Source organism: Chrysochloris asiatica, unplaced genomic scaffold, assembly GCF_000296735.1.
Source record: "Chrysochloris asiatica unplaced genomic scaffold, ChrAsi1.0 scaffold00011, whole genome shotgun sequence".
NCBI lineage: Eukaryota > Metazoa > Chordata > Mammalia > Afrosoricida > Chrysochloridae > Chrysochloris > Chrysochloris asiatica.
The window spans coordinates 25,605,720-25,619,844 of record NW_006408529.1 but is presented as its reverse complement, the minus strand read 5'-3'; the positions used below and the strand labels follow the sequence as shown (position 1 = coordinate 25,619,844).

The 14,125-nt window shown below is 34.9% G+C and overlaps 1 protein-coding gene across 1 annotated transcript in view; it reads left to right on the top strand.

The window, feature by feature from the left end:
• MICU3 (mitochondrial calcium uptake family, member 3) overlaps positions 1-14,125 on the top strand; it is a 162,101-nt gene that overhangs the window by 96,970 nt on the left and 51,006 nt on the right. The window contains exons 3-6 of the mRNA XM_006834471.1: positions 9-36; positions 804-882; positions 5,803-5,850; positions 9,064-9,146. Of these exons, the coding sequence (XP_006834534.1) occupies positions 9-36; positions 804-882; positions 5,803-5,850; positions 9,064-9,146 (238 nt within the window). The remainder of the gene's footprint in view (positions 1-8; positions 37-803; positions 883-5,802; positions 5,851-9,063; positions 9,147-14,125) is intronic.

Sequence of the window (14,125 nt, the reverse complement as noted above, 5' to 3'; positions counted from 1 at the left end):
ATTGTCAGAAGAACAAACAAATCTGTGTTGGAAGTAGTGCAGTCAGAGTATTCCTTAGAAGAAAGGATGACAAGGCTTTGTCTCACATATTTTGGACATATTATCAAGTTGAACCAATCCCTGGAGAAGGACATCATGCTTGGTGAAGCAGAGAATCAGAGAAAGAGGGACTTTCAAGGAGATGGATTGACACCTTGACTGCAACAATGGTCTCAAACATAACAATTGTGAGGAAGGTACCAACTGGTCAATGGTTCCTTCTTTTGTGCTTGGTGGCACTGAGTCAAAACTGACTTGATGACACCAAAAAAATAACAACAAATCATTTTGGAAGTAAATATACATTATGAAAAGACAGGTCTTCTCTGACTTTGATAAAGAAATCTACCTTTTCAATGATATTCATGAAACTATCCCTTTCTAACAGGTCCTAGAACTTTAATTCAGTTTTATCTGTAATTATCTATATGTATGTTGTTGGTAAGTGCTGTCAAGTCAGTTCCAACTCATAGCGACTTTGTATTGGGTTTCCAAGGAGCAGTTCTTGAGTTTGAACTGCTGATCCTGTGGTTAGCATTCCAGTGTTTATCATACTGCACCTAACCAGAACTTTGTATGTTTGGACTGGACATACACTGGGTTTTGAAGTTAAATGGGCCACAGGTTTAGAATAAAGTACGTATGCCATGATTCCGATGTTGTAAGTGAAGAAGCTTTTTGCATGAGTATTTCTGTATCTTTTGATCTGTTTTTTAAATAATAGTTTACTTATTGATCAATATTTTTGATATTTTATATCATAGGAGTTAAATCAAATGCTTTCAGAAACACCACCAGTTTGGAAAGGATCATCGAAGCTATTTCGAAATCTTAAAGAAAGAGGTAACCTCATTTTAGTAATTATGCTTTTTAGTAATCATACTGTATTGTTTGTATTTTATGGGCATCAATATTTTTCTCATACTTATATACATTTAAAAATTTGTATATAAATATTGACATAGTGTATACATAGAGAAAAGACTGAAAAGGAAAAACATCAAATTATAATAAGTATTTATTGGAATGTGTGATTAATGTTCCAAATAGTTAATAATCTAATGAACTTTTACTGTTAAACAATTTAACCATATTGAAAAGTATAGTTATATTTGCCTGAAGAAACTATTTTGGAACAAATACTATATCTAAGAAAAAAAGCCTATTTGTTTTTTCTTCCATTTTCCAAGAAATTATGGATAATGTCTTTAATCAATGTGGAAATATTTTCTAATGTATTTTGGAAGCCTAATTTGAACTTGTTTGTTTTTTTTAAAGGCATTCATGTAGTCTCATATCTAATGTAACTGAGTTGTACACATCAAGAATGTTTAAATGGCAAACAACTTGTTAAGTATGTTGGGATTTCAAAGACTTTGTGAAAAATTCTATTATCTTTTTTAGTTCCATTTTTCCACAGGCTTTTTGAATCTCCTTCATATATTTTCAGATAAGTCCAAAAGTATTATCACAAAATTATAAAAAACAGACAAAAATATCAAAACTGTGAAGCTATTGTTTCTTGACATAAGCTCTAAGTCTATATACTTCTAGAGCTGATGGGGTTTCCATCTCTGTAACCCTTCCAGCAGAATTTTGTACTCTTCAATTTGCAGCATGTCAAAATGTTAGTTTTGTTAACCTCAAGGGATTCAAATTGTCCCTTTTAAATGTTCTTTATGATTTGGAAACAAAAAAACGTATGAATGGGCGAAATCGAATTAAAGTTTCCCAATTAAAATTTCATAGGACAGCCCTTGCTTCTGTCAAACAATAAGTAGGCACATTGTTGTTATAGAAAGAAAAATTCCGTGACATAACCTCCCTGGTCTTTTTCTCACAATGAAGTTTTCATTTTTCTTAAACCTTCTTCATAATAAATCCCTATGATCATCTTGTATCCTTTGAGAAAATCTATCCAAGGTAAATGTTGTCGTTAAGTTCCCTCTGGTCGATTCTGACTCAAAGCAACCGTATATAGGGTTTCTGAGGTTGTAAACCTTTGCGAGAGCAGAAGGCCTACTCTTTAGAAATCCCAAAATATGTGGGGGCTTCAAAAAGTTCATGGAAAAATTGAATTAAAAGGTATAATGGATTTTTTCCACAAAAATTTTGTATCCTCTCATACAGTTATCATACATTGCATTTTGGGCTGACCTCTCTGCCTTGAATTAAACTGGTCCATCATATCCCCTTAGATGCCACTGTTTTGATTGGACCTTTATTTTGAAGGTACCTACTTTGTCTGTAGCCATCCACTGATTGTAGAGATACGCCAAAACACATTTCGTTTAGAATACACCCATACATGTATGAGCTGGAACTCTAGTAGCAATACTTTCTGACTTGTCTTTGTATTTACGATAATTTTTTTAAAAGAGTCATTGACAAGCCCACCAGTTTCAATTTACCCTATTATCCATATCCATGCATCCAGATTAATTGTTTAATTTATACATTTTATTGCATTTAAATAGATGTGGCTTTTATTTCAGTGTTTTTTCACAATGCACTTATACATGTGTTTTATTATAATTGTTAAGTGCTGTCCAGTTGGCGTTAACTCATAGCAACCCTGTATAGGGTTTCCAAGGCTGTAAATCTTTATGAGAGCAGCAAGCCTGAGATTTCTCCCAAACAGCAACTGGTGGTCTTCAACAGCCAACCTTGTGTTTAGTCCAGTGCTTGCCCTACAGAACCACAGTGCTCCCCTATATATATATGAGGGGGCTTCAAAAAGTTTTTGTGAAACTTAGTGGAATTTTTCCATGAACTTTTTGAAGCCTCCTCATATTTATTGCAATAAATGATGAATAAAATCTCTTTAACTTTAAAAATAATTCATTTATTAAACCTCAGAAGTCATACTTTTTATATTCTCAGTATAAGAATACATGCAATAAAAATATTTTTTAAATGTTATAAGTTTATTTTTCTGCTTCATCAGTTTTAAACCATAGTCAAATAGTAGAAAAAAGTCATTATAATTAATTTATTTTATGTAAGTAGAATTCGAAGTTAAAATTGTTTCCACTTGATTTACAGAAATCTGGAAAAAAAAAAAAAAAAGAAAGAACACACGGACACCTTATCTTTTATACTTTTCATACCTAGAGTTTTAAAATCTTTGAGTGATCTGAGCCAACATGTCATAAAACACTGGAAATTTTCTCTTGCAAGTTGTCTTAAAAGATTTTCATTCACAGAGTGGGATGACTTGTTAAGTGCCGTAATTCGGTTCCAACTCATAGCAACCCTGTGTAGGATTTTAAAGGAAGGACTGGTGGGTTTGAACCAGTGACCTTGCGGTTAGCAGTCCAGTGCCTGTCCTACTGTACCATACCAGAACTCCTAAGACAGAAAAGTTACAAGTGATCAGATAGATCTGATTAATTTTTTAAAAGGATTTCCTTATTACCTTTCATGAGAAAATACAAATTGGGCCAAATATAATCTGAGAGAAATAAGTCCATGCAATAAGGAAAGTCTTTAGTTACGGGAAAGCTCTAACTGGAAAGCCCTGGATTGAGCAATTTCCTTCTCCTTCTGATGTTGTATGTATATTTGCATGCCCCCAACTATGGGGAGATGATATGTTATGTTCTTCTCTGTCCAGCAGAACTGCCTGCTGTCCAGTATGGCAGACAAATGTAGCTGGCTATTACATTAAGCACTTTGAAAGTGATTAGTGTAACTGAGAAACTGAAAATTTTAATTTAAAAAAAAAAGAAGAATTTAACATTGTTATTGTTGTTAAGTGCCATCAAGTTGATTCCAACCCACGGTGACCCTGTACAGAGTTTCCAAGGAGCAGCTGGTGAGCTTGAACCGCCAACCTTAACAGTTCAAATGGCTTTGCAGTTTGGTGCATTAACCCACAGTGCCACACTAGGACTCCAATAATTTAACATCGATTGCCTTTATAATCTGATCAGTATGATACAGAGCTCTTCCCTATAGGGTATCTGTATGTGGGTATTTTAATTTAACATTAAACATTTAACATTAAATACCCACATACCCTATAGGGAGGTGCTCTGTATCATACTGATCAGATTATAAAGGTAATCAATGATCCCAGAAGTTAAGAAGTACAGAGAAACTTGTTTTATTAATCAAGAGATTTGCTGGCAGAGAAAGGTTAAAGCTAAATTTTTAGAGCTCTTGAAAATTAATTTTTAAATCACACTTACCTGATTAAAAATTAGCTGTTATACAACTTTTATGAAAGGATGTATTATATAGTTAGTTATAATAGCCAATTATAGTATATCATGAGATTGCAATTAAACAGCTTGTTGTTTTTAAGGAATTCCTCCTAAATTGACTTTTCAAAAGAAATGTAATTAGTAGCTTTCTAACCCTATTTGTAAACATCACAATATTATTAAATACTTCACAGTTATTGTTATTCTTTGATCCTGAGTACTCTTAAAATAAATAGGGTTGGTTAGTCTTAGAGTTTCTCATTTTTTGTAATTGAAAGCATGAAGAATCTACAGCTCTGATTCAGCAGTATGTTTCTTCTCCCAGATAATTTTTATTAAATTGTATTTGGGTTTCACTTTGGATTATACCGCATCAGAAATTACTTAGATTATAAGTATAAATTTATCTTTTTCGTTGGAATCTCATGAGAGAATTACATTCCTGATTTTCATATATGTATATATATATGTGTGTGTGTGTGTCTATAATTCTATAGATGAGTGCCTACCATGATGAGATCATGATCAAAACTCTCATCGTTAATCTTTCCCTTGGGGAAATTTTGAGTTAACTAACATGTGGTAGGTATATAGCAGTTAATGAACTTCTTTATACCAGCCAATGTCTCTGTATTTCACCAGGTCAGTAGAACACCAGTGAGCCAGAATGGTGGAGACAGGGATCCCATTTCCAATCCCATTCTTCTTTCTGCATTTTTTTTTTAAGAGATCCCTATGGATTTTAAGTATTTTATCTTTATATACAATGGCCATTTCAGAATCTTTCTCCCATAACATTCATGGCAACCAACCAGAGCTATCTGTCTATAGGTTACAATATTCTAGTATAAACAAAAGAAGAGAATGCTTTCAGGAACTCCTCACTAGTTACCTTTGTGTCTTCTGACAAACTACCTGACAGTGGCTCCTCTTCTCTTTGTTTCAAAACAAAGAGGTTTCCTCAAAGAACATTAGGTTCACAGTGTAATTATTCAAGGCACTTGTTTACTCAACATCAGGTCTGTCTGATATGCAGATAACTGGCACTGGCTTATTCTGGATTTGATTTTCTTACTATCCACTTGGAAGGTCAGTGAAGCCATTCATTCTAATGTCTTTGTTGTCCAAAAGCAAGAATTCTTGTAACAATATGTGTATTTTTATTTATCCACAAAACACCTCATGTCTGCGATTCAGATCTACCAGCCACTCTTTGGAACCTTATACAGAGTCGCTGTGAGTCAGAACTGTCTCCATGGCACTTAACAACAAGTGAATATAATTTTCCTTTTTTTATTTTTTACAAATGTATTTCATCACTGATAGGGTTTTGTATCTGTTTCTACAGACAAACAATTTTTTGCCTGTTTTGTTATGATTTCATAATAATAATTTAGTCTCATTTAAAACTAAGCATCTGCTTTAAAATGGTATGTTACTTATATTCTTCATTACTATTATGAGAATAATATTTTATGTAGATAAATATGAACCTAAAGTAGCAATTTTACATATAGTATGTTGTTGTTAATAACTGATGTTATTTTTCTTCTAGGTGTTATTTCTTACACAGAGTATCTTTTCCTTTTGTGTATTTTAACAAGTAAGTCTATTAATTAAATCTTACATATGCAGTTTTCATATTTAATCAGAATCTTGGGAGACAATTTTTCAATTTTCTGTTGTAAATCACTTTAGAGATATCCATGCTGTTTTGTGAAATTCATGTCCAAATGCCACAGAAAAATGTTAAGCATAGCACTATTAAGAGACAAAAACGTAAACAATACTGACTTGTGTTATAAAGTGTTCATAAATTATAATTTTTATGTCATACCAATTCTTGCATTAATGTAAAATAAACTCAAGGGAGTGACTTTCAAGAAGTATACAATAGCACTGTGCGGTACGTAACTGGTTAGTCTAGAATAGACTGATGAACATCAATGATTAATACTACCAAAAGAATTAGAGGAATGCGTACCAAGGAGTCTCAGAGACTTGTTGGAAAGTTAGCTGTTTAACCAGAACAATTTTGGACACAAAATTAATAAATATAGGTACATACACCAGCATGGTGAGTCAAAAATAAGAACATTGTCAGGAAAGCCAGTTGTTGAGATGAGTGGTGGTGATGGTGGTGATTTTGTGCTGTGGAGTTGGTCCCAGCTCATAGAGACCCTGGAGAGATTTTCCAAAGCTGTAAATCTTTATGAGAGCAGAAAGCCTTATCTTTCTCCCATGGAGCGGCTGGTAGATTTGAACTTCTGATCTTGTGGTTAGTAGCCCGAGTCATAACCCACTACACTACCAGGGCTCCTTGTTGTGATGGGAGAGGGTATGAATTAGGGTGTAAGGAAAAACACATACAGGGATTTGGGCTATGTATGAAAATGTTGGAATTGTTAGGTCCTATGGAACTTCCTCTCGAGTTTAGGACCCATCTGTAGATGCTTTTAAAGATTTAAATTGAAAAACTATGGGATGTTGTTTCAACTAAAACCAAGAAGTGTATGAAAAAAGGGCTGGTAAGAAGTGGATTGCATAATCATTGATTAATCTGTGACCTGCTCTAGGTATCATTACCTTTAATCATTTTAACTTGCTAATAAGGACATCCTTTCTACCTGTATTTTCAAAATCTTTTTAAAGCTCAAAATTTGATTATCAGAGATGGTGTTTTCCTTTTTTTAGTGAGTAGTAATCAAAGTAAGTTTAGATTCCTGAAATACATGTAAGAAATGAGCTTGCATAAAGGAGTGGTTTTCTTTTCTGATCTTTTCAGAAACATCTATTACTGATTAAGAGACTAGGGCTATATGCTTCTCCTTTATCAGGTTCAAGGTTTCACAACTAACTAGTAATGGCAAGTGTATCTGTGGGAGATCCCTTTAAAACTCACTGCCAGTCATCTCAAAAGAAAAGGTCAAATGTTTTGAGAAAGGCCTGCACATTGAGAAGATCTTTGAAGGACGCTCTCAAGTTTTCTTCTATCCAAGTTTTCTTCTTTGTGTTTTAGAAGAGAAAAGGGGAAAGGGATTGAACTTTTTCTGAGTTCATAAAATTGAACTGGTTCATGATATGTCAAAGTAGTTCTCAGAAAAACAATTGTTCCTTATATTTTGGAAAGCTGGAAATTACTTATTCAAGATGTTTATATTTCTCTTTTTGAAGTCTCTAAAGTTTAAGCCCTCAAAATAGAAACTATTTTTGGAAAGCATCAAAAGATTTTCCTTTTATTTCTTGTTTCTTGGTGTTTGTTGGGACTTACACATGAAATAGTTATCTTAATATTGGCTATCTTAGCTCTCTTCCTTAATTTATTACCTTAAAACAATTTGTACACTATGACCACAATGAATTTGCCAAAATGTCACTTTGTAATTTCTCATATTACTTAACATTTGCTTTCATAGGTGATTTTGGTTGCAATTTTTCCTAGAATTGGGAATGGTCCATGGACACAGCACATTTCTTTCTCTTTTTTTCTGTATTTTAAGTACGAGCGTGAGTCAAAAATTATCTGCACTCTGGCTGTAGAATTAATTTAAATCAACTTTTAGAAAAGACAAATAGATCGTTTTTTGACATAATCCCCTTGCTTTTCAATATACTTTTTCCATCTTTCACCAAGAATTCATATTACCTTGTTTAAAAATGTTTTGACCTGAGCTGCAAGCCATGAATGCACTGCTGTCTTCACTTCTTCATCAGAGATGAATCTTCGTCTTTGAAGGGCTGCTTTCAGGGAGCTAACAGGTGAAAGTCTAATGAAGCAAGATCAGGCCTACATCTCACATGGAAGGCTTTGCAGAGTGTCAGCAGTGTGGGCAGAGGTGTGTGGACGTGCATTGTCATGCAAGATCACAAAGCCCTTGGATAGCAGTTCTCTGGCTTCAGCTCTTATTGAGCATCCCACTGTAATGAGCACTGTTGATTGTTGGACCTTTTTCCTGACAGTGTTCTAATACTGGCCCATGAGAATCCCAGAAAACTATAAACATCATTTTTCCTTCTGATGGTTGATTTTTGGTCTTTTTCTTCTTCTGCTATTGAGGATGTTTCCATTCCATACTTTCAGGCTTGTATTGATGAATCCATGTCTCATCACCAGTAATGATTTTTAAAAGAACTTTTTCCCTTCCTTTGATTATCAGTCCAAATTTTGTTTGCAGATGTCCAAAAAGCTTCTGTTTGCTCTTCCATGAGTTGTTTCGGTACCCATCTCACTCAAACTTTCCAAAGCCCAAGTCTGTCACTGATTTTTTCATAGGCAGAGCCATGTCTGCTTATGATTTGCCACATAATCCACTGTACCTCATCTATTAACAGAAGCATGTTTTGTGCACGCTTAATATTGTCATCATCCATGGACATAGACAGGCACTTTAATATATCAAGAGTGTGAATAATTTTTCACTCAGTCTCGTAGTTCAACAAACTTAAAATATTTTACATGTGATCAGCTGATATTTTCCTTTGAAACAAACTAGAAAACTTTGGAAAAGAAAGAGCAGACTTATTTTTAGAAGAAAAGTTGTCAAGTTTTTCTGTTGATGTTACTCAAGGAGTCTCACACAGGCACTTTTAAAATGTATAATAAAGTCTGTTACTAAGTGTGCTAACATATGAAGCAGTAGTGTATACACTTCTAATGTGTCATATTTAACTATTTGTAAGATGTTATTTTTAATATTCTTCATTAAAGAAAGTACATCTGTGTGTAATATAAGTAACAATTTAGAAGTTAATGGACTTTTTGCTTGACAGTATGGTTTCCATTTTATGAATACTTTTTTGTATTTTTTTCTGGCAGAGCCGCATGCAGGTTTTAGAATAGCTTTCAACATGTTTGACACAGATGGCAATGAGATGGTGGATAAAAAGGAATTTATGGTGGTATGTATAGGCTATGTTATATTTCATCAATAATTAAATATTACTTTATAATTTCATGTTTTTGTTTTACTTTAGAAGGAAAATAGCAAAAAAATGTGCTTTCACCTTAAATTTGTAAAGAAGTTATACTCAGGCATTTTGAATAAGATTTACATTATTATTGTATAAATTATATTCAATGTATAAAAATAGTTATCATTATTTTTACATTATCTTGAAGTTTGAAATGTGCCAGATATTTTGAGGTTATAAATGCTCAGTTAATAATATTTATTGTCCATCATGTCAGGCACCCTGTTCTATGTCACAGAGTCTTCCCTTCCTACTTAATAATAATGGATTTATAAGGTTTCTTCTTTTCTCTTTTATTCTGCCTGTATGCCTGTCTTTGACCAAGAGCTATTCTAAAGCAGGAAGGGCAAGATCCTTTTTAGTTATTTATCATTCTATCTTTCTCACCCAAGTGCTCCAGCCTTAGTGCTGGGGGTGCTGGTCTCACTTAAGCTGCTGGCTCATCTTAACACTACCCCCCATCCCTTTCACCTCCCCGTCTGGAACTTTTATATTTCTGTATCTGAGTGCTGTGCATTTGCTTATTCTATATTTTCTATGAAATAGAGATTTATATTAATACATTTATTCCATACCAAACAAGGCCACTCTTAGCATTTATGCTCACCTTTGCCTTTACTTCTACTCTTCTTGTCAAAAGAAAGGATATTATGACACATTTTATTTTAATTCAGCTTTTCACATTTGGATAGGTGCTGGGGGAGGGGGAGAAAGGAAAGATAGGCATGAACAGGTCATCTTGTTTTCTATTTTTCCTTTATATTGAGCAAAAAAATTAGAAAACCTCTTAAAGAACTTTGTGTTTACTTCAGAGTCTAAAAATAGAAAAGAAACTATTAAATAATATTATTTTTCCTGTGGCAGGAATGAAAAGAGATTAAAAACTCCTCTCCAAAAGCTAACTAGTAACCATTCGAAGGCGAGCAGGCAGACTAATTACTGGTGTGGTGCTGTGGGTTAATGTGCTGGACTGCAAAGTTGTTTTGAACCACAAGGTTGGCGGTTCAAGCTCACCAGTCACTCCTTGGAAACCCAAACAGGGTCACTATGGGTTGGAACCAACTAGACAGCACTAAACAACAACAACATCTTAAAACCTAGTGTAGTGGTTACAGGTCAGGCTGCTAACCTCAAGGATAGTAGTTCAAAATTATCAGCAGTTCTGCAGGAAAACAATGAGGCTTTCTGCTCCTATAAAGACTTACAGCCTCAGAAACCCTATACAGGGTTGCTATGGGTCGGAACCAACTCCACGGCACACCACCACCACCATCTAAAACCTGGTAGCATAGTAGTTACAAGTTAGGCTGCTACCTAAAGGTCAGCAGTTGGAAACTACTAGATGTTGTGTGGGAGAAAGATGAGGCTTTCTGCTCCCGTAAAGATTTACAGCCTCGGAAACCCTGTACAGGGTCGCTGTGAGTCAGAACCAACTCCACGGCACATAACCAACTATCTAAAACCTTAACCTAGCACCCACTGAGCACTTGGCAGGTAGGAGTTTTCAATTTCATTGCAAAAGATAAAAACACACTTCTTATATATAACTTGAAGTGAAGTATGGTTTGTATATTTTCTTATACTAATGCACAACTGGAGTCCTGGTGTGGCGCTGTAGGGTAAGCAAAGGACTGTTAACCACAAGGTCAGCAGTTCAAACCCATCAGCTGTCCCTCGGAAACCCTATACCAGATTACTATGAGTCAGAACTAACTCAACAGCACTTAACAGTAATATCTAAGGAACTTCCAGAATGGATTTAGTAATCTAAATAATTTGGATACTATTGTTCTGGCCACACTGCCAAGTCCTAGCCCACTGACTCAGACCATTAAAAGATGCCTGTGTGATAGTCTTTCCGAATGTTGTTTGTGGATGTGGAATTTAAAAACATTCAGTGAAAACTCGTATTTGCTTTCACTCTACATGCTTGTAAAAGCTACCCTTGCTTTCATGCTGTGCCGTATTCGTCTTCATATAATGCAGCTTCTTGGATTATTTTCTTAGCATAAAGATTGAGTAAGTGTGGTGAAAGGATGCAACTCTGGCACACACCTTTCCTAATTTTTAAACCATTCAGTGTCCCCGTGTTCTGCTCTAATGACTGCTTCTTGGTGTATATACAGGTTTTTCACAATTAAGTGCTCCGGAATATTCATACTCATTGTTGTCCATAGCTTGTCATGAGCCACACATTAGAAAGCCTTTGCATAGTCAATAAAGCACAGGTAAATGTCTTTCTGGTATTTTCTGCTTTCAGCCAAGATCCATATGATGTCCGTATTGATCTGGTCATTCCATGTCATGCTCAAATTTCTGGCATTTTCCTGTTGAGCCATTTTAATTATCTTCAGAAAAATTTTACTTGCATGTGTGATATTCATATTATTCGATGATTTCCACATTCTATTGGGTCACCTTTATTTGGAATGGGCACAAATATGGATTGCTTCTAGTCAGTTGGCTAGGTAACTCTCTTCTAAATACCGTGCCATAGATGAGTGAGTGCCTCCAGTGCTTCATCAGTTTGTTGAAAGATTTAAATTTGTATTTTGTTAGTTCCTGGAGCCTTCAGTGCAGCTTGGACTTCTTCCTTTAGTACGATCAATTCCTGTTCATATGGTACCTCTTGAAATGGTTGAACATTGACCATTTCTTTTTGCTGCACTGACTGTGCATATACATTACATTGTCTTTTGATGTTTTCTTCATCATTCAATGTTTTGCCCATAGAATCCTTCAATATTACAAGTCAAATCTTGAATTTTTTCTTCAGTTCTTTCAACTTGAGAAATGCTGACCCTGTTCTTCTCTTTTGGTTTTCTAACTCCACATTTCAATATAATACTTGCTTTGTCTTCTCGAGCCAACCTTTGAAATTTTCTGTTCATCTCTTTCACTTCCTCATTTTCTCCGTATACCTTAGCATCTCTATGCTGATGAGCAAGTTTCAGAGTCTTTTCTGGCATCCATTTTGGTCTTTTCCTTCTTTCTTGTCTTCTTAATGACCTTTTACTTTCTTCCTGTATGATGTACTTGATGTCATCCCACAACTCTTTTGGTCTTCTGTCATTAATGTGTAATGCATCAAATCTGTTCTTGAGACGGCCTCTAAATTCTGATAGGATATTTTGAAGACCGTATTTTGGCTCTCATGGATTTGTTTTCATTTTCTTCAACTTCAGCCTGAACTAGTATATTAGCAATTGATGGTCTCTTCTACAGAGTGCCCCAGCTTTATTTTGAACTGGTTATAGGAGCTTTTCCACCATCTCTTCCTACAAATGAGATGTTCCATCTACTGAGGTCCAGCTCAGTACAGAGGTCCAACTGCCTTTTATGTTGTTTAAAAAAGATATTTGCAATGAATCAGTTATTGAAGTCCAGCATCATTTCTATCACCAAGGCTGTATTTTCCAACTATTGATCTTGCTTCTTTGCTTCCAACTTTCACATTCTAATCATCAGTGATTATTGATACATATTGAATGCATGTTTGATAAATTTTAGACTGAACAAGTTGGTAGATTTCTCCGATTTCATCATCACTGGCTTTAGTGCTTAGTGTATAAATTTGAATAACAGTGGTATTTACTGGTTTTCTGTGTATGCCTATGGATATTATCCTATCACAGACAACATTATACTTCAAGATAGATCTTGAAATGTTCTTTTCAGTAATGAATGTGTCACTATTCCTCTTGAATTTGTTGTTCCTGGCATAGTAACCATGTGATTGTCAGATTCAAAATGGCCAATAACTATTCATTTCATCTCATTAATGCCTAAGATTTTGATGTTTATGCATTTCATGTCATTTCTGAAAACTTCCAATTTTCCTATATTCATACTTCATATATTCTATGTTCCAATAATTGATGGATACGTACAGCTGTTTTTCCTCATTTTGAGTTGTGTCCCATAAGCAAATGAAGGTCCAGAACTCTTTACTCCATCTGCATCATCATGGGCATCTTTACTTTGAGGAGGCAGCTCTTCCATAATTATTTCGAGTACCTTCCAATCTGAGGGGCTCATCTTCCAACGCTGTATCTGACAGTGTTCTGCTGCGTTTCTTAAGGTTTTCAGTAGTTGAACATGCAGAAGTAGTCTGCCTTTCCTTTTTCCTAATCTGCCTTGGGCTGGAAACTCCACTGAAACCTGTCTACCATAGGTGACTCTACTGGTATTTTAAAATAATTTCCAGCAGCATGCAAGCCAACACAATGTTGCAAACTGACAGGCAAGTTGTGGAACTATGTTTAAGATGTATAAGATCAATGATTGTCCTGCCTATTTATAAAATAATAATGACCAAACACTTTTTACTATGAAAAATATAGATTAAATTTATTTGTTCATAAAATCACTTATATTGTTAAGTATTTCTACCACCACTCATCTGTCATTTTGTCGTACTACTGTGGTGACTTGTGAGTTGCTGTGATTCTGAAAGCTATGCCACTGGCATTTTAAATACCAGGAGGGTCACCTATAGTGGACAGATTTCAGATGAGCTTCCAGACGAAGACAGACTAGGAAGGAGTGACAAACTACTTCCAAATATTTAGTCACTGAAAATCTTAAGAATAGCAGAGAAACATTGTCAGATATAGTGCTAGGAAATGAGCCCCTCAGGTTGGAAGGCACTCAAAATGTAAATGGGGAAGAGCTGCCTCCTCAAAGTAGACTTGATGGGACATTCATTTGCTGATGGGGCACAACTCAAAATGAAGAGAAACAGCTGTAAACATCCATTGAAAATCTGAACATGGAATGTTAAAACTATAAATCTAGGAAAATTGGAAGTTGTCAAATATGAAACAGGACACATAAACATAGAAATTTTAGGCATTGGTGAGCTGAAATGGACTGATATTAACCATTTTGAATCTGACAGCCACATG